The sequence below is a fragment of the Cinclus cinclus genome, chromosome 5 (genome assembly GCF_963662255.1).
Source record: "Cinclus cinclus chromosome 5, bCinCin1.1, whole genome shotgun sequence".
NCBI lineage: Eukaryota > Metazoa > Chordata > Aves > Passeriformes > Cinclidae > Cinclus > Cinclus cinclus.
This window is the reverse complement of record NC_085050.1, coordinates 8,011,007-8,037,800: the sequence shown is the minus strand read 5'-3', so window position 1 is coordinate 8,037,800 and position 26,794 is coordinate 8,011,007. Positions and strand designations below refer to the sequence as shown.

Sequence of the window (26,794 nt, the reverse complement as noted above, 5' to 3'; positions counted from 1 at the left end):
TTTCACAGAGTTTGCTTCATGTTGTCTTTTTGGCTTCATTGGTTGTATTTGATTTAAACAGAGTGCACCTTTATGCAGGTAAGCACTAACTGCAAAAAAGCACAGGTGTCTCACTACAGGCATATCACATATTTTATGAAATCACGTATTTTGAATCTCCTTTTTAATTTTCTAATACTAAATTTATATGCAACATTTACCATTCATCTTGTATAGTACCAGCTCATCATTCAGAAAGCAGTTAAAATTTAATTAAAAGCAGCAAGAGGAAAGAAAGAAGCTGGTTAAGAAAGCAGAAATAAAAAATTTAGAAACAAGTACTTGGGAGCATTACGCTGAACCAGAGTAGGTCGCTTCACCATGTACAGATTTTCAAATCCAGAAAATATTCCCATAAATAACTGCACATTATTTTCCAAACACAAACAACAAAAATCTTTGAGTTTGTGCTGCAACTGTATAGAGATTTATGTGCTCAAACTCAAACACAGAGGTACATCCAGGCAAAACCCTCAAAATTCAATGTACTCAGAAATCCACTTATCAAAGCTTTTAAAGCTCTGCTTGGTAAACATACATGAAGCCATGTCCTCTGACTGCTAGGGACAATTACTCATCCAGTGATTCAGCTTTTCTGATGAATTTAGACTAGGCTCATGTGACTCCAGCTAGAGCTATGTTCCCATGTCTCAAGGTTTTTGGCTCTCTGAGAATTCTCTAAGACTGTCAGAAAACCTCTCCTGCGAGCTTGCCTCAAAGTCCAGCACTCTCAACTGACCTAAAAGATTCCAAGCAGATGTGAAAAATCAAATACTCTTTCTAGCTGTTAGACATGATGAGAAAAGTTATGCTTAAAAGCTAAAAATTAAGAAGCCCACATGCCAGGGGCAGGTCTGGAAAAAACAAACCTAACACACACAAACCAACTTCAGCATTTCAAGTGAAGAGGCAGAATGAAATTTTTTTTCAATGAGTCAACTCTTCAGAAATGCCAAAGTTACTCAGGAGTATGAAACTCATTTTTAATTTATGGCTCCCTGTATTATTCAGAAAGTGCAACTGAGCTACAAAGATTTATGACTCCAGTCTGAGAGGGAGCTGGCTGGAATAATGAAAAGGCTCTAGCAGTGGTTTCTAACTGCAGCATAATATAAAAGGGGTGGCAGTACAGGGGTGAATATCACATTCCAATGTGTCTACAAGCACTTCACAAAATTTTAGAAATGCCTAGAATTCTTTTACTGTACTGGATCATGATAAAAAACCTGAAAATTACAGGCTCTCACGAAACCTGCCAGGTTTATCGATGGCAGGCTTGGTGTATTTACGCTTTTTTCTATGGATAACACACTCATACTTTAAAAGAATGGCAAAATAGAGCACAGCATTCTATATCTATGGAGATCTCATATGAGATTTTTTAGAAGTCTATAGAAAATACCATCACTTGCTCACTTCCATCTTACTTTCCCACACCATTCTGGTTTAGTTTGATTTTCTCATTCTGGGAATTTCTCAGATGTATTCATTAAGTAGCTCAGTAGTAAACAATGAGGTGCAATTCCTGGCATGCACTTTGGACATGCAGCTGTAGGACATCAACAGTTTCTTCAATACTTCTTCTCAGAAACATTTTTGCAAACCAAATGCAGTCATATGTATAGATTTTACTTTGGTATCCCGGTAGAGTTATTTTAATTATTAATGTGAAGGCAGCAAGAAATAATTTCTAAACAAATTTGCCACTAAAGCATCTTTATGAGACACTTGTATTCTCTGCATTTTTAAAGAACAGAAGAACACGGTCAAGTTACAAAGTGGTAAATAAAAAAAGGTAATTTGGCTTGCAGTTTCTTTTTCCTTCCAAAGGAAACAGAAATTGTTGTTTAGGGAAGTCTGAACTCATAACAATGTGGTCAGAGAGCACAGGGCATCTGACTGCAGCCATGGAAGATGGAGAGGCAGGACTAGAAGCCCAGTTCCTGTGAGCACCAGAAGGCAGGGAGCACCTCCTGCAAGGCCTGACCAACTCTTCCTGTGATCATACTTAAGCAAACAAATTAAGATAGGAGACTCCTGGTTTAGAACCCAACTGTAAAGAAAAGTAAGATCACACAAAATGAAACTATTTTAAAATACCTTCCCCTCAAATTCTGGCTCCTTTGTGTCTTTTTTTATGACTTTTCGTTTCTTGAAATTGTTCTCGCTTGTAATTAGATCTCTTTCCCATTAATGTCAACAAGCTTCCTGTGCTGCAGAGGAGAACAGAACACTCTCTGGTTCTGTCACTGCTAAATAAGTCTGGACTGACCTGCATATGCCCCATCCCACTACTTTTTACTGCAATTTTGCCAGAATTAAAACCATTTAATTGCAGAATTTCCTCCACCTCTCCCTTAATTATAGGAAGCTCTGCAGCCTGAGGAGCTCCCACCTCAGCCATCACCTTAGCCCCAGACTTTAAACCAGTAATTCTAAACATCAGAATGAAACAGCTCGGGCTCAGATTACTTTTCTACTTTGAGGATTTTGTTCCCATTTCAAACATGAGACTGCAGAGAATTTACAAACATGGGCAACAGCGAGGTGAGGAGGTGATGACTTCCACACAGACTAATCCCAACACTGAATACACAGCCATTCCACAGGCTTTGCACTACTCAGTGTGGCAGATACAGAAATTCCTGACTTTCTGGAGTAATGAAACAATTGCTTGGAAAGGCAGCTAGATGGATTTCAAGTTTATTCTGTCCAGGAGGATGTGGAGTGTGAAAATTGAGTAATTCCTTTATAGCAACTGAGTTTTCCTTTGAGAAATTATGACTTGAAGAGAAGCAGAATCCTCAAAAACTCATCTGGGCCAGCAGCTGCAACAGCCTGAGAAGGACTGAAAAATAAACCGAAATTTAACATGCCTTTCCTCTTTCCTTAACATATGACAGATTTGTTTGTCATTCCCTCAGCACTTTCACAGGCAATGAGTGACAGGCAGATTGACAAGCACTGCTGTCAACATTCTACCAGCCCAAAGAAGTGGCTTGGCCATAGAAAACACTAGTATTTAATTAACTTTAGCTATACTTGCTCAAAAGAGGCCAATCAACTTCCATTTAGCTCTTATCTGCCTAATGAATACGATGAGACAAGAACACAACATGTTTGTTCATGACATGACCAAACAGGTTAATTTCAAAGCTTAAAAGTATCTTAAAATAACCAAAACCAAACTCACATAAGGGTAGCATCCTTACTGTTTTGAGAGCTTTAGGTGCTACAAAAACACCATGATGAATTTTTAGTAAACAAGGGAGAAAGGTAATTTTTTAAAAAACACCTAGAAGGCTTATTAGGTGGTATCAGATTGATATTACTTTATCCCTTTTAAATGTAGTCACTGGTGTTTTGCATGTATTTCAGCTGTTTTGTGTGTTTATGCTCATGTGCACATACATGCAAGGAATTATAACCCTTCAAAATTATTGCTAATTACTTTGAGCATCAAAGAACTACTACTTCAGTATATAGAAAAGCTACAGAAATCATAAAAAAAATCCCCTGGTAATTGTCATAAAGGGATTATACAAAGAACAACGTTGAGAACTGGTGAGGAGTGCATCACAAGAATTTAATATTGGACATAAAAGTATGAACTATTAAGATAAGTAAAGACAGTAAATGCTCTTTTCTGTGCTAGAAGTACATATTGAAAAGCTTAAGATGCAGATATCTGGTATTTCCATTTTAATTTTCAATTCAGTCTCACTCTGTACCAAAGAGCTTCCACTTTCACTACAACAGAAGGCCATGCTACAAACACAGACTGCTGGACGTGCAGTTGCAGGCCAGGATAAAAACAAAGCTCCTCACATTACAAAGAAACTAAACCAGAATAATCAAGACTCCTAAACAGAATATATGCAATTAAAATTTATTTTAATTAGTTAGAACACAAAAACTTAGTCAAACCTATTCCTTTTCCCATGAAAGAAATAGCTAAGATTGGTTGCTGTCCAAACACATATTATTTTTCTCTTCCTTCAATGTATTTGTGCTGTGCTTCATCAACCAGAAGTCTTATTGTCTCCCATGGACCTGTGTAATGAAAATGTAAGTGAAAATGTCTTGTCTTGCCTGTCTATCAACACAGATAGAGAAGTAAGTAAATGGTTGTAGAAAAACCTTCATTCCATTCAGAGATTCAGGGGACGTGGCTGGTTGTGTCTGGAGAAGAAGGGAGCAACAGAACAGAACAGAAAATATTATTTTCGTCATATTTTGCCACTTGAATTCCCCAATGATTAAGGACATTATAACCTAAAAGACAAAAAAACCCAGAGTAACAGAACAAAAATTCTATGCCTTCCTTCCTCAGAAAACCACTATAACAATTATGTTCTTAGAAAAACTTGTTGCATGAAAAATTCAGGAATTTCATATGACAAAAGACTAATCAACACTGAGTCTTCAGCCAAAGGAACCCAGGGATGCAGCTGCTGTCCCCAAGTGCTGCTGCCCTGTCATTCCACACAGAGAAATGGCTGCTTCTCACTCTGTGACTGATGACAAAAATCTCATTAACTCAAATCACTTCAAACCCCAAAACTACAACTACAGCTAATCAAAGGCAATGCAAACTCCTCAATATGTACTCTTGCTTTGAAAAAAAAAAAAGTGGCAACTTAAGTCTGTTAAGAAATGGCCAGCACTCATTCTAAGTGACTCTGTCTATAAAAATACAGTATCCTCACAACTCTTACTGCCTAAGTGTTTTTTAACTTTTTTTAAAGATTATAATTCACACATTATAATAAATCTGTTTATCCCCAAAGGGCCTGAGAGGCCTTAGGTTTATCCAAATAGCTCCCTTCTGGGATGTGGGGGAGTATATTTAGATAATAAATGACAAGTAATTGAATACATTAAGAATAAAACTGAAGTTTTTTTCACTTGTGATATTCTGTTCACTACTGTAATGGAAGAATTCTGTGCAATTACAGACTTGGCAAACCACTGCTTACAAAGAATGTTTCAGGCAGAAGAGTAAAGAGGAAATTAGAACCTCACAAGATTAAGGGAAAATGTGGAATTATCACTACAAAATGGAGAAGGGTAAGGAAACGTAAAGAAGCAGTGAACTGGCAAAGTTTTATGTTCCATCTTCAATAAAACAGAAGAGGACACTTCTACAGAACATTCAAAAGACTGCAGCTCCCAAATGGCCATTGCATCCATATATGCACAATTAAATCTGCAACAACCTCATAAAATATACAGTGAGGTAAAGACTACTGAGGGGGAAGTGCATATGAAATATCTACATCATAACAGAAAAGCAAACAAACTCTATTCTGAATTGGCTTGTTAAATTTTTCAGATTTGTAATTGTTTTATACTGAACTAGATATTTAACTAAAATCTTCCAAATTCAATTTTGAGAGCAATTACAGTAAATGTATTTCATCAAGTAATCTTTCATTTTCTTCTATTACTAACCACTTACTCAATTTCTTCTAGCACTAAAAGGAGGTCAAATCTGACAGTGTGAAAAATTATGTTTGCAGACGACAATGTATTTTCATCTTCCTGCTACAACCCAGATTTTTTTTCCAACATGCTTAGATGGTAAAGCTATGAAATAGTGTAAAAAAAAATGCTGAAGAAAATCACAGCAGATCTGAAAACTCTTCTGTGCTGGTTGAGGCTGTTTGAAACCACATATTAAGTTTTATGACAGTAGGTTTGTTTCCTCTGTTTCTTTTCACACACTCATCTAAAGCAGTTAGTGGACAGCAGGTTGAATATCGCCATGCAGGACTCTCCTCTCCAGGAGGAAAAGCAAACAAAATACAATAAAATTCATTTAAGTTTAGACAGGGATTCAGAATGTAGGTTGTGAATTTATAAACAATTCAGAAGTTCAAATTTGTCTTTCAAATCAAGCAGTAAACTACTGGTTTCATTTAATTTTTTTTTTCTGGCTTTGGTTCCCTCATTAGCAAGTCTCTAGCAGATGAGAAAATTTCATTTAAAAGCAAATCTGTCTACTCAAACCAGCAGTCTTCCTTTACCCAAACACTGTATAAGCAAGTATTTCAGACATAAACTTAGCATGATATTTTAGTAACTAGGACACAACTCTTTTTTCAGAGTAGAGTTGAAGAGAAACAGATTAAATCACTCAGAGATTGAGTAAAATGTCAGTTCTGGAGCACTTCCCAATCCTCAGTCTTTCTTAAAAACGTGGATATTAGTTTCTTTCAGCTGTTTTACTGTTATTTTGTATTTTCATTTAGATGACCTCCTAAATTTTAAGTTACCAGCTTATTAAGGAAAGGTTCCATGTTTTAGAAATTTAAACTAAATAATGTTTGATCAGAATTAATAAACCCACCTTTTATATTGAGTATTAGAAAAAGATTTCTGCCTATATCCTGTATATCTAACCTTCACCCACCCTCAAAGGTTTAAACTTTTAATGTGGTATCTGGGTATGTAAGACAGTGTGGATACAAGATGCTACAGAAGTCTGTAAAAACATAACTGTAGAGCCATGAGGAACTCTGGCATGAGAAATGATTATTTCTGAACAATTTCCATATGAACTTCACACAGGATAACAGAATGAAAGCTAAATCATGTCAGCATACCTACAGATTTTCAGAATGCCACATCCATATGTAGCTGGTTATCTGCATGTACCATGATTTCACATTCTTCAAGATCAGAATCTGTAAGAGGACCTTATCTTTAGCACTCTTCTACACCCCTACACAGTTTTCCCAAGATGCTGTCTGAACAGGTCCTCTCAGCAGCTCACCAACATCCAGGACATCATGAGTACATGTTCTGAATCCCAATATTGTTAGAAAACTGAAAAACCCAAGTCCAGACAGCACTGCCAAAAGGCCATTACATTTCTGGACATTCAGGACATTGTTTTCTGGTGAAGGCAGAGACTTACCTCTACCTTTTTTTTTTTTTTTTAATAACAAGGACACTCCTTAAGGCAGCTGAGAAAGCTTCAACAGAACAAATGCTGATTTGGCATAAAAGGGCTCTGTTAACTAATATTTTGACACAGTTCAAGTACTACTTTGCTTGAGAGATCAGACCTTTAAAATGAGTTCCCATACCTCAGAAGTTTCACAGGTTGTGCTGTTACATTAACCTAGCAGGTCCTCCTTCATGAAATGCCCAATCAGTGGTTAGTAAGCCTGAGACAGGTGGGGGGGGGGGGGGGGAAGACAACCAAGAAAATCCTGAACAGATAGACATTACCTTAACTTGGCAATGCTGAAGCTTATTTCTGAAACACCCCTTATTTGCAGCAAGAATAATGTACAGAAAACGTGGAAAACCCCAACCCCATATGAATATTAAAACAGGGCAATCTCTGCAGTGCAAAATCATGATGCACAGAACCAAAGTGCTATCAATTCCAGCAGAACTAAGATCCCAAATTGTTTCACTTCATCACAAACTTCCACAATGCACACTCAAGTTGTCATTTATTTACCAAACAAACAAAACAGCAAAAAATAAACAAAATCAAGCTTTTCTAGCATTAGTTGCTGCTATGAGGTCACAAATTCCCTTCCTCACACAAGCACAGCAGAGCTTGTTTAACAAAAATATGAGTAAGATTCAGTTTTCCTTCTTCCAGTAAGCTTCCAAAATAGTAATTTTTAAAAATGGTGTTTCTGAGAAGGGAATTAATTTCTGATTGTTGACAACCTACAGTTTTAGCTACTGCCATTTTATGATGCACGGGAGCACAACTCCTGTAGGTACTTTAGATATTCACAGAAAGAAAAAATATAAAAGTTAGCCCAGTTGGATGTCTTTATTTCTAATAGAAAGATGATGAAAGACAGTAATAGACAAACATAAAATTTATGTCTGTGGACGAAGACCTCTTTTGGAGAACCTAAAGTTCATCTGCCCTACATGAAATCCACCCTAAAACAAGGAAACTTGTAAAGGAGGCCTAACCCACTGCTCCAAGACAGATCAAAATATTTTGCTTTTGCTACTTTGCCTAAGGGTTACTACAAAATATCTTTCTTTCTTTCTTTCTTTCTCGACAGAAGGGGGCTATGAGGGCCAGAAATCACATCTGGTACAGATCACTAATGTTTCCCAAATATCTGCCTGTAAATCCATCCAAGTAACACAACCCTGAACTGCAGATCTAACTCCTTGCTACATGTGAGACTTAGACATGCATTATTTTGGTTAAGCAGACCACTGAGCAGTGACAGAAAGGCTTTGCCACATCTTGCACAAAAAAACCCCAAACAGTGAAACAAGAAGCAAATTCCTTGCCAAACCAACCTATAGTGGTCAATATAGGAGCAGGAAATGAAAAAGGTGAGATTTTATATCATTTAAATCATGACATTACCTGTGCAGTGACTGAGAATAAATCTGGTCAGCTTATAAAACCAGAAACTGCCATTAATCTCTCAACACCATCTGCTGCTGACATGTAAAGGGAAGTTATTTCTTCCAGAGATGGCTTACTCACCACTTTACTTCATTTGTCATGTCCACCATAATGCCCAAAAGAGCAGAACACAGAAAAAGCTCTGGAATGCACAAATCAATAAGTATGAAAAAATGCAAGAGATGCTAACATTCTTTGAATTTGACTTAGCTACATCTGGTCAGCTCTTTTCTACAGAAACCTGGTTCACTGCTCAGAAGCAGCTGGGAATCAATCATATGCTAAGTATTACTTATAATGAAAAATAATGAAATTGAGAACAACATAGAAAATCATTAACATGCCACTGTATGCATTCACAAGACATTTGTATTTTGAATGTCCTCTACTGTTCTAGTCCCTTATTCTGAAAAAAAAACCAAAAAAACAAGACAGCAGAACCCAAATGGCAGCACAGTTCAGAAATAGGGCAACACAAAGCAGCATTCTAGAACTGCTTCTATATTATGTAAAACAACACCCTAGGACAGGTCAAGCTGAAATTAAGAACGGAGCAGGTTTGTGAGAAATCTATGCAACAATCAGCAATGGAAGTCCATGATCCCTGCTTCTGTTATTATGAGAGGATCTAGCAAAACTAGCAGGCAGCAAATTGAAAAGGTCAAAGAGTTGCTCTATTGCCCAGTTACTTCATGTACTGCATTGAAAAAGCTCACACTGGCCTAAAAAGAACCCGAGGTCTCCTTTCCTGAATTTAGCCATCTACAGCCATTAAATACAAAGTCACCAGCTCCAGAAACCTCCGAGTCACAAACTGCTGGAGGCTGAATATATTCTAAAGGAACATCACTCCATGATTATCTGTACTCTCCATTGTGCCTCCTCCACTGAGCCCCACCTCGAGCTGAGGTGCTAAATCAAACGGCTCCTTGATCCAACTTGGTGGTGCTATTCTTAGCATCTTAGTCAACACTTCAAGATATTATTTCATACTTGATTTGGATTCTCCCACCAATGTGATTATGAAAAGAAAGGACAAAAAATGTATTTAGGTAATACTTATTGAGACAACAGTTTTATGTAAAAGGTGTGCTTTATTCAGCCACTTTTACATACAAGAACAGGAAGTCTGGTATGGAAAACCTGAACAAATACTCAGCCTTTCTGCAATTAATTTTGTAACCACTCTGAGAATACTCACAGCTTCTAATCTGCCCTCAAACCAGTATAATGCTGTATGCTTTTTGGTGCTTCTTAAAGAACAAGTGGTTCTTTAAGATACTTTTCCAATGAGGCATTAAGAAAAAACAATTCAAAGTTCTGAAGTAACAATTACTGCTGCACATCATGAGCTGCTTAGCACTAACAAGTTCTCAAGGCTTAGCTAAACTTAATCCTTTACTAAGGGCTAATACAAAACAGTAGCTCAGAAACTCTTCCAAAAAGGGTAAGAAGTTATTTCTCTGGTTCTTGAAGGGATCACCCAGAAGAGACTTTTAGCATTACTCCTTCTCCTTTGGGATCCTGGTGACATCGGCCACACAGCCTGTGTTATCACTCACCTGAAGACAGGAACTGATACCTCAAGACAGCCTACTAAAAAGGAAAACATAAACTGAGTTATTTTATCCTACAGCTACAGATCCTGACTCCAGTGGTAGCTTAGCTGCACATTTTGTGACAAGTACAGTTAGCTGTGCTTTACCAGCAATTCCTAAGAACTGATGATAAACATTCAAGTCCTTCCCTTGAAAACACATACTTATTTTTCTTTTTATTTTTGAAGTTAAGAAGACAATTAAGAAGACAAAACAAGCAATCACTGGATCTGGCTGTATCATCTGCAATGGGATAATAAAACATTTGATAAACTCCATTCTCCAATATTACAAAGGGAACTTGTTGCTTTGTGCTGGTCTCTACTGATTAGATGCAAACATCAGAGAAACATCATCACCTTCAGTTGTCCCCAGCTTCCTGTATTTAGCTATCACAAACACAATTAGAAGATCATCCTCAGACTGTTTCAGTTCTACCCTTACTGGGTGTTTAAATCTTTGCCAGTATGTAGATATTGGATAAAATGGAGCTAACCAGAAAGTTTTTTTCAGTGAAGATGAAACAGCAATATAAACATGTGACAAGGAACAGTGGAATTTATCCAGCAACATGCAATTGCTACCCATGCAGCTACTGCCAGGTCATTATTACAGGCCATATCTTGCAGAGAGAATAAAAACCTACCAAGTTTCTGGTATAATACTAGAAGAGACCTACAAGAAAAGTGGATAGGAAGCTATGTGGAAGATATAGTTGTTGGATCATGTACATATATTACACAGCTGGAAACCTTAAACTAGCAAGTAGAGCAGAGTGTGGACTTCCAGGTTTGTTCTGGACACAGTGCTGCTGCTTTTGTGAGCTACTGCACCCGTGCTGGGAAGCCAGGCCAGGAAGCCCAGCCAAAAGGGCAAATTGCCACTTGTAGGCCCATCCCAGCTTCTTCAGAATGAGCTCACATGTGCCAGGATCACATACTGGGCTTCTCCCACAGTCAGAGAGCACAGACCTAGCCTGGGACCCACAGAAGAGCTGCACATGTATATACTCTGTTTCCTGTACAGAAACTCTGGATTGCTCTAGGGATTGTACTGGGATTACTTCATATTAATATATGAAATAAACCTCTGCCGTTCTCCTCCAAACATGATTCCTTCATTTCTAACACAAACAACAAGTAAGAAAATGTCATTCCTCACTGGTAGCAGAAACAGTGACTTGAAAAGCAGTCAGGACAAAACCCAGTCCCAAAGCACCCTGGCACATGAGCAGCTACTGGAGCCCAAGAGTCTGGCATTGAGTCAAACCTCTAACATGTGATAACCGCCACCCATAACACAGAACATTCAGGGCTGCAGTGCCTTGGCATTAAGGTAGCTGAACCAAGCCTTATCATGAGAGGCGTGGATTTTAAAGTAAACTCCTCAGGTGGAGAGAAGAAAGGTGAAAGAGGGAGGGGAGGAGGAAAGAGCCACAGTTTGTCCCACTTCATCTCATTACCCTGGGAAAATGAAAGCATTACAGCTGTTTCTCAGAGGCCTGGAAAAGCTGGTGGTTATCAACAGAAATCTAACTCACATCAGAGGTGGGCAGATCACATTTTTTCCCAGCTGAAAACCAACTCGCAGACAAAGTCTTAAACAGCCTTAATTTTTGTTAACAAAAAAACGCCCAACCCAACAGCAGAGCACTGGAACACTTGTTACATGATATGCCTCTCACCTCAGTGCAATAGTAATCTGCTGTGTCCATCAGACAGAGATATAATTACCCTACACAAAAGGCAGCATTTGAATCACAGTGATTTTTGCTAAATCGAAAGAGTAAGAGGCTGGATGGACAACAAAAAATTGAGAGAAAAACCAGCTGGAAAATAAAACTAGACAAACAGGTTCTGCATTAACTTGCAACCTACAATAAACAGGTATCTGGAAGCAAAATTAATCAGCTTTTACTCTATGGATATTTACCTAATTTCCACTTTGCAGCCACATAAAACCACAGTATGATGCACTAACATTAAGGCTTTGGATGCTGGCCATGAAGTAACAGCTAGAGCCTGAAACCAAAGAACACTGATGCTAAGATATTACAGTTATCATCACAGAAAACACACGTATGTGATCAAGCCTGACAAGAACATGTAGACAAACATTTGAAAAATCTCCTTCACATGGTTCCCTCATATTTGTTACTCCTTATTTTAAACCCACACGGTTGCAAACCCTCCCTATGAGAGAAAGAAAAGCCCCAGGACGTTTTCAGTCAAGGAGTTATATCATAGAATAACATCTTGCAACCTTTAAATGCATCTCCTTTTGACCTTTGTGCTTTAAAGTGCACTGTGCTAGGAAAAAAAGAAGCCAGAAAGGTGACCTGTTCAAACTTTCTGAAAAGAACAGGATTGCAATATTGCAAGGTCTGAGATCAAGCAGGTGGTTGCCTTGATTCAGGGGTTTGGCACAGGAGCAAATAACCCCATCACTCACCAGCCACCGAGTCCCAACCACTCTGGGAAACAGTGTTGATATGGTTTTCTCCTGACCATTTCTGCCCAAAACACAACTTGAAGAAGCCAGACAAACCTTTATTTTCATTTCAAATGAACTGTGCACCAGGAAAAAATAAAGGCCACTCTTAACGGACAACTAATGTAAAAGGCTTCAGAACAAGCTGCATAGGTGGACATATTAAACATCACCTCATTTTTATGAGAAAAACAAACTAACTAATCCACACAAATATGCTCCACTTGTCAAGGTTATTAAACATGCCACCTTTTAGTCCAATTTATCCTCATTAACAATGAGCTGGACAGAGAATTACTCAAAATATTGACTATGCCCATACCTTTTACCTCTGAGTACTGATTCACAAAAGTCTGAATCACTCAGTGCTAAAACATTCTCCTTAATAAAATTAAGGAAAATGAACTCTTGAACAACATTCCTGAAAACATGAGTATTAATAATTCTAGGATAAATTATACATTCAAACCATAAACAAATGATAAATATTTCTGCTAGCTAAAAACACATTTACACAGCCCTGTGAACTCATTTATTATTTAGTTTCATTGAAAAGAACTGCAAATAAAATCAGCAATACAGCAGCTGTGTTTCTTCTCTGTATGTGCAACTTTAGAAGAAAGTAACAATCAACAGGGCTGTGTTAATGGTTGGACTGGATGGTCTTAGAGGTATTTTTCAACCCACAATTCCATGATTAGCTGCAGCAGACAGAATACTGTAATGTACATTCTGTATTTAAGGTGTGCAAAACCAGAACCTTTTAACAATCCAAAGCATTCATTAACATTTACCATTGTTATACAACACCATTCTGAATTATTCACTGAGAAACTTAATATACACAGAAGTATCCCTGCTATGTAGGGCTTTTCCTCTGGGATAAAATGATTGCAAACCACATTCCTTTAAATGTAGTCTAACAACCTAATCTAAATAAAGGGGAAAAGAGGGTTACAGCATTCTTATTTACAACTTGGTAAGGCAAATTTAAAAAAGTGAAACATCCATTTCTGCCAATGTTTAAAAGAATAAAAAAAACTAAACAGCTTGACCACAAAATTAATGACACCAAATACAAGATCTAGATATTTTCAATTAAAACAAGTCACTGGGTTACAGCAAACAAAACCAGCTCTTTTCAGATGACAAACAGGCACAGGGATTACATTCCAACTGCCAAAATCTGATGGCAAAGATGCTGGCTGATCAGCCAACTGACTGCTGAGTACATGTTTCTTTTAATTCAGAACCAGAAATATAGAGGAAAAACATCTTCCTCAAACATCTGCTTATTAAGAAGCCAGAATACCTCATTCTCCAGGAGTCAAAGACCATCTCTAATTGCAGAGGCCTCCTCAGCTCCCTTGCTCAGGTGCACATCCTGACTAGGTCTTGGCTACATAATGAGAGAAGTTTCTGTTTCATACATCACATACTTCCACATGCCCTGATTTGCTCTGGACTTACTTTACTGATCTGGGAACAGAATTTACAGGGTATTCCTATCCTGGGGAAGAACCAGGTACCAGAACTAGAGTGCATTTGTCCTTTGTTGAGACAAAGAGAGACATAGAAAATGACTCCCTGTTTGTGGGAAGCACCTACTAAATGCCTGAAGATGAGCATACAAACACTGAAATTCCTGTAGTATTAAAAAACCTCACAAAACACAGAAAACAAAAAAGTACTACCTTCTTTTCAGTGGTGCTTGAAGTCTTTGATACTAAAGCTGTTTCAACAAGACCCTGCTCAAGTAAGGAGTCATATTTTATGCTTCTTTTTCTGCTTCTCCTCTCGTTTGCTGGCTTTTGTTCATTTTCCTCTGACTGAGACACATCTGCACCATTGTCTCCACAAATGGAGGATTCAAAAAGAGGCTTCCCATTCATGTAGGTTTTAGTGATTTTCAGCTTTATTTCTGGAGAGCCATTCTTGATAGGAGTAGTGTTGGGGGGTGTTCCAACTCCCTTTATTTCCTGAGGTTCAAAGCGCAGCTTGGCATCTTGGGCCCCAGACTCGCCATTAAACACCCGAGAGGTCAGATCTTTCAATTTATCAGCTGGAATAAATGGAAGAGTCTCATGGCCATTGTATTTTTGCATGACACCTTCCTGTAGAGTGGCAGAAAGTTGTGCTTTGCCCAAGTAGACAGAACATTCACGATTCACTTCACAATTCTGAGGTTTCCCATTGGTATTTCCAAGGATCTCTGGTACCTGCTTCATTTTGATGTAGTTAATTTTTTGAGTTAACAGTTGAGAACTTCTTTTGATGCTAAAGTCCATTCAGCCCAGATGTTTCCAGTCTTACACTGCTATATTAAGACAAAAAGAAAATATTTTTAATAAGAAATGCCAGAAGTTATCTAGTATACAGACAGACATCAGCACTAATATAAAACTCATTGTACTTCATTAGTTTTACTTAAAAAAGCTTTGTTTATGATCTTCAGAGGCAAAATGCCTCATTATCTGTTAATATGCATTACAAAAATGTCCAAGAAAAACAGATCTATGAATCATCAACTTTATTAAATAGAAAGTAGAAAGCAAAATCACAGCTTTCATTTTAACCATTTGTTAACCATCTACAGCATGACTATGATACATGTATTACAATAATTACACAAAGGTACTGCACTATATAAAACAAGAAAGAGGTTAGACCAGACATAGTATCATTAGTAACAACATAAACCAGATGAGGTTATCTCCAAGAGGTAGTGCCAGCACAAAAACCCCACAGGCTGTGCTCCTATAGCACTTACACTATGGACAGCATCACAAGCTTCCCTTCCCCACTTCTACAAACAGCCCTTCAATCTTCCATCAAAACACACCCCCTGCAGAAACACTACAGCTCAGTCTCCAGACATTTCCCAAAGCTTACATTCTGGCTGTAAGAATGAATAAAGGGTGAGCCTTTTGGGCCGGGAACACCAGCCCACACAGAAATGGCTAATCCTTCTGGCCAGTGACCATACTGGGCAAAATTTAAATGATCAGAGCAACTGCTAGAAAGTTGGATTCTTCATGGCAACAGTTTCATCTAATAGCCACTTTTCATGCAGAAATTTGCAAACATGCAACAAGTTAAAACTGCACCATTTTCTGCCCTAAACAGCTTCTCCAATGGTTTTATAAGCTATCCCTGCCTATTTCAACATTATGCCATTGTAGCAAACAAATCAATTTGGCAGAATGACTCCTTTGTGCTCCTAAACCAGGCAAGACAACGGTTTCAATTTTTAAAATTTACTTGCATAGATTCTTTGTATTACCAGGTCCAGTATATACGTGATACAGAAAAATACATCATCATGAATATTATGAAAACTCAGTAGAATAATCATCATATCCATGCTCAAGGTAATCAATTTTATATATGATTAAGTGTAAGGACTGTCACATCGAATCAAATTCTCATCAAATCTAGTCTCATGTGCTTCCAAGAAAGTGCACTAAAAAACCATGATGAATAACTACTGAACTGTCAGTTGCTATGGAAGAAATGACTTCTGAATCTCACCTTGTTTATTAATGCACACAGTTATAATGCTTAAAACTGGCATTTTCCTCCAACTTGCATTTTTGATAGCTCTACATCAGGAGTAGCAATGTAAACATGTTCATAACTGAGCACTGCTGTAGCCTGGCAAAGCTTCTTAAGGATGTCAAGCCTGAATTCAAAGCAGCTGATGAACATGAAACCTCTTCATTTACAGAGATGCAGGAAAAAAAAAAAAAAAGAGAAATCTTAACTCCATCACTCCTTAGCAAATGCTCCCATCTACCTAACATGCTGCTCTAAAAGATCTACAAGATAAAAGGGTATCTTGCCACACAAGCTATATACACTCATTTGAGAGATGAAAACCTTTTCTCCAGGCACAAACAGCAGTCTGAAAATCTAGCATTAAACAAGGCAAGAACAGCAAGTGTACCTGAACTCCAAGTGAATCTGCAAGAGAAAAAGTTCTTTCTTTAGTCAGATGAAGTCTGAATTACCAACAAAATCTCTTATAAAATGAACAGAAAACAGCCAACTATATTAACTCTTCTTAAGAGGAATCAGAGACAAAAGGAAACTCAAAACTCAACCAGAACAGAATACATGACTAAACCAAAAGAATTCATATCCTTTCATAACATCTGAAAACATGGACACGGGACAAACTCTCAACCCAATTAATAACATGACAGTGCTTCAAGCTGTGATTCAGCAGATTTTACCGAAATCTTATTTCTCTTAAGAAACAACTAATGACAAATTCCATAAATCTCCGGGCAAAAGGCAAACCTGCTGGGAAGCATGTCACACAGTTACCGAGGGCGAAATTCCTTTAAAAAACCGCCAAAACCAAGAACAAACATCCCAAAACACTGACTGTTGCTGCATGTGTATTTCCTTCCCAGGGACTCTCAACCAGAGTTTGATTTGGGATGAAGTCCCGAATTCCCTACGAGGCAGCAGAGCGGCTTCGTGCGGCGGCAGCGCCCTCCAGTGGTGCCGGGCTCCTCCCGGCTGAGGAGCAGATTTTAGGATGGCTCCATCATCAGGGTATGGATTTCTGCATCGGGACATCTGCACTTCCTAATCCACAATTTGTTCTGTGCTGCTTAATGGTAACTCTCACTCTCATCTTGAAGTTACAAAGCCATCAAGCTTGAGACACGCCTCCAAAAAAAAGCAGTAAACAATCCAGTTAGACTGGGTTACTGGTGCACTCCATCTCAGGACACTGGATGAACTAAAACAGGTATCCTAAGATTGTCAAAACAAAAATCAGCATAGTCACAGAATAACTTAGGCTGGAAGGGATTTCCTCAGATCCTCTATTCTGACCCCTTGCTTAAGCCAGATCAGACTTCAAGGCCTTGTCTGAACAAGGAGCCCACAGATAACCAAGTTAAAAACTATGGCTTAAAAAAATCAAGTTATTCTCTTTCTAGCTAATAAACCTAACAGTATGCACTCTATATCATGAAAACAAAACAACCCCCCACCCAGAAAAAAGACCCACAAAACAAAACCCCAAAAGGACAACGCCCCCCCCCCACCCCTCCAAAAAATAAAGGACCAATAAGGCCATGCAGTGAAAGACCCTGAACTTATAGGAGCTACCTTGATTTGCACGATGCATCTGAAGATACGCAGGTTTCAAGAACTTCAGTGAGTGAAGGTTCAGTTAACGATTCTCACTAACACAGGTCACTAAAAACAGCTGAAAGCACTGAAAAAGGCTCCTCAAATCCCTGGAGCCTAGACACAACAAATCCAGGAGTAATACTGGTAATGTACAACAATAGTAAATGGGAAAATGAAGACAAAGGCAGTAATTTGAAACTGTAAAATACCAGAACCAGAAGATACAGATTATAAAACATGGAAAACACGAAAACATGGAAAACAGAGCATGATTTTACAAAGATTTAATGGAACCGAATGAGTAGAGGCTTAAAGTAAGAGGCAGAATAATGGGCTAAGATAACAGATGAGCGTACTTAACAGAAAATATACTCCCATGGGGAGATGACACATGTAGACAGCAATTTGCAGGTTAGTCACCATCTCTAGGACAACCAGTGGGATGGAAATTAGTGATACACATCTCAGTCCTCCTTGCAAAAGATAAGATACATTATAGGGTCTGGGTAAAAGAAAGAAGTTAGTTATTCTACACATGGGAATAACAAAGGGTTTCAGGAAAGAAGATAAAAATTGAAGCTAGGTACATTTTGCACCACCTTTATTATACAAAATTTCACAGTAACACTGTAAGGAAGAAGAAAAAGGACCAGACCCTTTGTGAGAAGAGGACACAGAGCAGAAAAGAAGGAGCAAGGAGAAAATAATCACCAACCAAGCAGTGTTGCTGTGAGTTTGGAATTAATGCAAAGAGATCTAGAAGACGAGACATGAAAGAATGAAATAAGACAGATCACAGACAAGATCTGGTTGATTCAAGTTGTAAGAGTAAGGTCCTGAAGCAGCTGAGCATACGATTAAATTTGGTAGCTAAAATCAAGTGCACTCATGCTGGACCACAGTATCACACAGAAGCAAAAGCAATCCCTTATCTTTTTCTAGATGACTCTGTATCTATTGAAAAGGAAAGTGGGGGGAGGGCAGGGAAAGGAAGGGGGACAAAAGCACCACACGCTAGTAGCAGCTAATGAGCTTAAGCCAGTAACGTCCCATACTGAATGTCTGGTGACCCAACAAGTACCATTTTCACTAACAAAGGGGGATAAAACAGTATAACCAGGAGTCTGCTGAATAAACATGATATTTTGGCTTGTGAATAAATAACTTTTAGTATGCAAAAGAAGATTTCTTATCAGACTAAGGTCTCTAGGATTTTTAGCCAATGACAAGTGGACAATCCTTGCAGTGGCTTTGTACACATTTTCATACTACAAAAACAGGTTCTATATAAGGCAAACTATCTTGCAGACATTTTAAATCACGTATTAATTACTTGAAAGTTCATCATCTGACAGGAGGAGTAATAAGCCAAATACAGTTACTGTTCATGTCAGATTCCTCCTTCACTGTCCAGGCCACTATAATTTATGTGATATTTATTAGTCTTTTTTCCACATCAGCTGTAATTTCAGAGATGCTTTTTTGGTGTGTCAGAAATAATGGAGTACTCCATTCCTTTCAATTCTGCCAAAGGGAGGGAACTGAGAAAGTAACCACCACCAAGTATCTCTATTAAATATCACTTTTATTTTGTCTAAGGGTTTTCTTACTCTGGTGAACTACTTGGTACAGGCACAGGGAGGTGGGGAAAGAAGGGAGGATGACACACCTCAATACAAATTCACAGCAAGAGAACTTTATCCACAAAAGCTATTTTTATTACCTACAAATCAGTCTTTTGGCTGGCACTAAAAAGTTAATAGATGGCTGCTGTTTTTTTGCGTTAGGATTGCTTTTTGGTAAGTGTCCTCCATTGTCTTATCAATTTTAAGACAAAAGGTTATTCCTATTTTCAGACCAGAATGAGAGAAAATACTTAACGAGATAAAAAGGTTACAACACCTTTTTGCTAATACATTTAAAAACTTGAGTATGCTTACTCAGATTATCTTGCATAAAACCCCTAAAATATCAAATAGGAGTAGACAAGTATTTATTATTGTGGAGTACACTGTAACTGTTCTTCACTAGATTAACACAATGAAAAATTATTACAGGAGCTAAACAGAATTTTATTTTAGAAAAAAAATCACGTAACTAAAAATTGCATTGAAAGTTTGGCCAAAAGTAGTCACAACCCAGTTCTAGCCAGAAAATTCAAAAGCATTATCTCTCATGAGGAAGACCTTTACTGTAGTAGCGGAGATAGCATTTTAAATAAATATGCTAAACCTTTCTAAAAATTTGCAAGCACCTGAAGTAAAGACTTAATTAATCTTGCAGCAGATATAACAAGATAAAGTACATTTTAAAAACTTTGTGAAGAAAGTTAGTGTACTTACAGTTGCACTTACTACCCAATATTACTTGCCACCAAGTATTTTTTTGGGGGGGGGAAAACTTATCCATCTTTAAACCTTTTTGTAATTTGCACCTTTTCTTTTTCCTGATGGTTAAAATTTCTGAACCTTAATGTCACAACCCATTTTCATGAACTAAAACAAGTATTTATTGCATTCTTATCAAGACAATAGGTTATACTAACTTGCACATTTAAGAACTGTAGACTGGAAAGCAATTTCTTCCCTTTAAGTGCCACTTGCTACTGCAAGCTAACAAAAGCTTGCAAAATGGATGGACTTGCTTTCTTGTTCTTCCTTGAGAAAAGCTTTTGCAGCCAACCCTTTTCTGTGAACAAGGCTAGAAGATTCTCTAAGAGGATTCCTTTCCATGAGCTCCTTTTCTTAAAAATCACAGAAATATGTTTTTTCCACTGGTGCAGAAATTTAATGTTGTCAGTTCCACTGCTGCTGCCTGGAGGTGGGTGAAGCAATGAGATACATTTGAGTAAAATCAAATTCTTCAAGGATGCAATTCTGTCTGAAGAGATTCTACACATACCACTGTGGTGGGACCCCAGATTAAATAGAAAAAGAGTGGCTTGTCCTCTGCACATAAGCAGGGAGGAACACTGGTGCGTAAAATGGTAAAAACTAGTGAATATACCACCAATATTTAATAAATAGAAAAAGGCAGCCCCCCAAATCTGGGATCTTCTGTGTCCTGGAGAGCTCCCAAGGGAGCGGTCCCCCTCTAGCAAAATAGGATTCAACAATTCAGTATTTCCTTAATTTAGGTCTTTGCTCACCAATGAAATGATGACTCTCCCTATCTTTCAGGTGGGCCAGAGTTGTGTACCTGGCATCTACATAAAGTGGGAAAAAAGAACCAAACACAATCACACCAATCTCAAATAGCACAGCACTTTGGTGCAGAGCTCCTTATTTATACTGCTTTTTCACCTGGTCTAACACTACTTTAATTTTCCGTATCTTTTTTAATCCTACTGCCTTTTTTTGTCAGCATCCCACCTCTACTCCTTGCACCACACTTTCAGGATCCAGATCCTCTGACTTACATAATATACACTGCAGCAGATAAACACACTCTAATCTGTTTCCTCTTCACTGTGGCCAATGATTCTGCCCTTATTCCCATATGTAGCTGTGACAGCATAGCAATTGCCTGAAGCTTCACCAAGAGAATCATGAAAATTTCTGATCGTGCAAACTCTGAGGGAATTGAAGGAAGGGAAAATCAAACCCAGGATAACACCACAAAATGTTATCGGTAACAAATCTAACTGAAGTGTTAATAAAATGTTATCTGCTACACCCCTACAGAAATCAGTGTTTCCCTGATAGGACCAGACAGCAACTAACTCTAATCTAGAGGCTACAACCATTTTGCCTAGGCCCTGACAAGTCTGCTATCTGTCTATTGCAGCATTAAAACCTGTTCATCCAAGTGGGTGCATTTAAATGCCAGAAGCACACTTGGTGCACTGGAATCATTCTAGGAACTGGCAGTGACACTGGTGATATGTGAGGCTTTGCCAACACTACGAAGGCCCAGCTGTATGTACACAGAGAGGGCACAATAATCCTAGAACAGTATTTGGCCACATCTGCTGTTTACAGAAGCAGCAACACGTTGCACTCATAATGCACCTCTCTAATGTGGACAGGTAGCATGTACAAATAGCTGATTTCTTTCACCCAGTACATTCAGCTTCACGTCTCATAGCATTTGGTAAAGATCTGGAGGGTAAAGCTCACAGGTAATTAATTCTGACTCCATGGCACTACAGAATTTTACTTACAGATATTCACTAAAAACTGCACATATCCACATCTGAACGTAACTGACTCTAATGTGATCCTGGCCATATTGTGCTAATTCTGATCCACTTCACACAGACCATAACCATTTACATGCAACTACATTAATAATTCTATCAATTATTACCTTGAGACAAAACACACACAGAACACACACACACAGAGGGAACTGGCAGATGTATGCCAGAACACTCAAACAAGGTTTGAGACTTCAAACATTAGATACCCTTCAAACAAATCTAAATACTTCCTATGAAGTGGCCTTTCTGGTTCGGACATTACTTGAAGTATTTCCCTCTCCTGGAGCTTTACCATGTTCCTGCCAAAATGCATTACCATAATTCTCAGGCTTCTTAACTCCTTTTTTATTTCTTTTTGCTACATCTACATAAAAAAAATCTCTCAGAAAGTGAGTAGTATAACTGTTAGAGGTGAAAGGTCTGGAATTTGAGTTTTAAGTTTCTGTAGATACAGTGTACCTTACCCATTCCACTTGAAGACAGAAAGATAAAACACTTCCCTGTCTAACAAACCAATTCCTTCCTGTCCACTTTCCAAAACTTCTGTGTAGAGAGGTTTGCAGTGGATATCTCTTGCAATTTTTTGCTTTCCTTTCAGCACAGTACTAGCTTTGTGCATTACTTCACTGTCTTATCAAATTTAGTTCTTTGGACAAATTCTGTTGTACATACTTCTCATGGGAAAATCTAGTTCTGACTGTAGAAATAAGTAGTGTTAAGCAATTGCAGTTGCTCTCCTTACTTGAAGAGTTTCTGAAGGCTCAGCTATCACTACCATTTTGAGCTAGGCTTTCACCTGATGAATAGATATTGCACATGCACTTTCAACGACACATTTTATGACTGGAACTTGTTTTTTGCACTACTGCTGAATTTCAGTCACATTCCACATTTAATCCCAGCATTTGCTTCTAGTTAGTTCAGGAGTACTACTATAAACCAGCTTCTGATAGTCTGCATTTTGCACTCACAGAAAAATCACAACATTAACTTCATTCTGAAGTATTAGACTGAAAAGTTGTTGACAACCACTCCATAAAAGGAAATGATCATATTCACATCTTTCACCCTACACTGTTCTACAAGGTTCATACTTTGGCTTAAATTCCTCTGGCTTTATTATCAGACTAGAATCTAGGCATTCTTTACTACAGAGATAACTCCCCAATTTAGATGTTTCTGAGTGCCAGTGCAGCCAGGATCTTTGCTCTGATGGCATCCCACCAAGGCTGGCAAGTTCCACAACTGATTTATCTGATACCTGATCTTGGGAACCTCGACTCCAGAGAGGAACCCATGGCACAGCAGAAACATTTATTTACACTTCTGCTTAGTAGAATTAATAAGTATGTGAAATGGGTCCTAAACACCATGACATGACAAAAGGCTGCATTACTGCATATTCTTTCTAATGCTTCTTATATTCTTTAATCATTGGCTTTTCAAAATATTTCAAATTACATTTAAATCACATTTTTAATGAAATCTTCCCTAACCTCAGCCTTCTATCTTAAATATTTTTTTGTCTCATCTTCTGTTCCTTTGCGTATCTCTTGTTTACTACAGCAGAACTCAGAGAACAGAACAAAACTCACTCCTGTTATGTTCTTTCACTTTAGCAAAGAAAACATGGAATTCTGATCTTAGCCCTCAAGGTCAAATGTGTTTGAAGATGATTTGTACACCCTGAGTTTGGCTCAGTTGGAGCAGGGTGCTGAATAATCCCAACATTGTGGGTTCAGTCCTTGTACAGACCACTCACGTCAGTGTTGGCCTCAAGGGTCCTTGGGGGTCCCTTCCAACTCAGAATATTCTGTGATTCTGTATAAAACACATTTTTAATGTGTATTTTAGCATGGAAGTGAGATCTAATATTTTAGTATTTGGTATAAGTCACAAGCCAAAGAGACTTCACAAAGACAGTTAAATGGTCATCTCTGTCAACCAACAGAAGACATCCTTGTTCTTCTCTAAAGAGGCACAGAAAACCAACAGTGCCCTAGAAACAGCAGAGGAAATATGGTAAAATTTCTATGGAAATCAAATTCAATACCACATCATGCTGCAGCTTTTCAGTCATTTGCCAAGGAACATAAAATAGCTCCAATTTGTGCTGGGGAGCTGAATACCAAAGTTCAAAAGAAGATCAAATTGCTATCTTGCACCATTATAAAAACAGGACAAGTTAAAAGGATGGGAACAAAACTAGAAACAGAGCCATCACCTGTTGAGCAATCCTTGCAGTTTAAAACATGCTTTAAGTCTCTTACACACTTTACTAGTTTCACAGTAAGTCATATATGAGAACCTGCATCAGTGGTGCCCCAGGGCAAAGTGATTTTGCCCAACATATGAAAACTCTAAAGTATATTAGGTTATTACTTCACTTTTCCACACGAACTAAATGCAATTTGATTGCTGTGAAACATTCAAAGTAGGTTTTCAAACACCTACTTTCCGCATGTAGCTCATCACACTGTGGTACCATAAGAACAACTTCCATGCAATGGTATCATTTCTTAAAATTAGCAAGGATAGTACAAATCTTGCTTTTGGTTCAACCATGATTCACAGGTATTTGTTTACTACACACAACATGCATTTTTAAAAATTCAGTTTATGCTATAATTTACTGTATGCTTTGGACAGAAGTTGCTTAACGAATGCACCAGAGTTAATGGATTATCTGGTGCTAAAGTTTAGAGCTGCTTGTCAGGAAGGTTAATGCATAGTCCATAATGCACTACTTATCAGCACAAGGTATTAATATATACCAGTATATATTCCTGTTCACCATGAACTTTGAGTATTTTTGTAGCTGGCTATTCAACCAAAAGGGCAGCAGAATACAGTATTGTATACATTTTCCTTCTACATATTCCAAAAACTTCTCTTCCTGCTGATGCTACAGAATATAAATTAACTATTAGAGAAGTTGCCAAACTTGATAAAAACATTAAAAATAATGCCTGACGTATAATTTTAGTAATTTCTGTCAGTGCAAAATTACAAGAAAAAGGTAAATATATTTATATAGCTACTTCCAATGACTGCAGGTCATAGAGAAGCTAATTTGAAGGTACAATGAAGGGAGAAAATGTAGGTAGTTTTTATCTTTTCCTTCAAAAATGTCCTCAGAATCAAAACCTTCCAAGTAACCATTAACTGTATAAAATAGCTGACTGACCCATTCAAACACCTACATGAATTTACAACCAGCAGGGTGACTACTGGCACATCAACAAGGCTGCCCTTACCAGCCCCCTTTCTCCCAAGTTCTCTGCAATTATGCACCAAAGGAAATTTGGACTCACATGTCAAGCTCTGATGAGAAATTATTTTCTCTCTTCATTTCACCACCTGAGCACTTATCCTGGTGCCATGTTCCATCTCCACCACCAAGATTCCAGTACATCCTTGGTGAAGACATTTCTCAAAGCCACAGCCTAAGAGGAAAGTGATGTTCCCTAAAAACATGGGACTTTCTGATGCACTTATATCCTCTGAGCAACCCGGTCTAGCAAAAGGTGTCCCTGTCCACGGCAGGGGGGTGGAACTGGGTTATCTTTAAAGTCTTTTCCAACCCAAACCATTCTCTGATTCTACAGTCTCCATTCTTCCTTCATCCCAAAACTGGATTTGAGAACTATACCAGATCTACCACATCTACTGAACCATAAGGTATTTCAATTCCCTTGGCAGGAAAGTAATGAAAGAGCTCAAATATTATAGCCACAAACACAGTACTAAAACATGCAGTCATCATCTATGGCATTATTATTAGTCCCACCCAAGCAGTTCTTTATTCATGCCTGATTACTGACTGTTAGGGAACCTGTTGTTTTCAGCAATACCCCTTAGTGGACACTTCTCACTGTGCAGCACACTGCTCTTGAGGAGAGGTTTAATTATTTTCCCAGAAAAGGCCTGGCCCTTGCCTATAAAGGCCCTTTACCTTGCTCTATACAGGAAATACGTGCAGTTTTCATTCATTAAACCACTTCTATGCTTAAAACCTAAGAAATATGTAGTTATATAAGTGGGAATGACCAGCGGTGACCAGATTGCTGTTAAGAATTCTGTTTGTACCTTCTACTCATCAAATACCAGATCCTTGATACAGGAATCTGAGCAGAGCAGGTGAACATTTACGCACATGGAGCCCCAGTGCAGTCAATAGGCTTTGATTGACCCAATGAAACACTCACATTTATCAGGCTGGAAAAATGAGACCTCACTTGGGAGATGCACTGACACTGGTGGAACAAAAAGCAGGCTCAGTGCAAAAGTGAGAGGTGAAAGGGCTGCAAACAACAGGACACTGAAAAACAATCTCCTCTTGCCATTCTTTTGCTATTTTATTAGCACAATCTTTTGGACACAAACTCACATGTGTGTATGTATTCACCATCCAAACACTAGAAAGCCACCCATCAACAGTCATTTTTACTTCCAGTCTAAACCCAAGCAGGGTTGGTTTTGCTGTAATATCCAGTCTATTGCATACAGGCAGTAATTTAAATGCAATAATCTCACTACCTGCAAAACTATTACTGCCTTCAGGAAAGGCCCATAGCCCTACAGACAGTAAAACAATTTTAAAAGATTCTTACTAGCCATTTGTTGGATTCATATTGAACTAAAAAGAAATATATTTTATTTTTATTTTCCATCTTCTAAGCTACTTTAAATCTGGACCCTTAAAGTATAATGACCTAGTTTCTTCTGACATTTTCAAATACTATTTGACAAAGTAGTAGATTTTACTGGACTTTTAATATCTGGATTTTTCCAAACATGTATGAGGGTGGATAGTCCCATAATCTTCATAAGAGCTAGTCACAGAGTCTCCAGTAATATTTCGAGCATTTATATTCGCATACTGCAAAAACCTGTCAGATTTTCTGA

At 38.1% G+C, this 26,794-nt stretch overlaps 1 protein-coding gene across 1 annotated transcript in view; it reads right to left on the bottom strand.

Annotated features, from left to right (window-relative positions):
- The window catches only part of NSD2 (nuclear receptor binding SET domain protein 2), a 98,979-nt gene that overhangs the window by 45,200 nt on the left and 26,985 nt on the right, over window positions 1–26,794 (bottom strand). Inside the window, exon 4 of the mRNA XM_062492627.1 lies at window positions 14,229–14,851. Coding sequence (XP_062348611.1) covers window positions 14,229–14,822 — 594 coding nt within the window. The 5' untranslated portion in view covers window positions 14,823–14,851. The remainder of the gene's footprint in view (window positions 1–14,228; window positions 14,852–26,794) is intronic.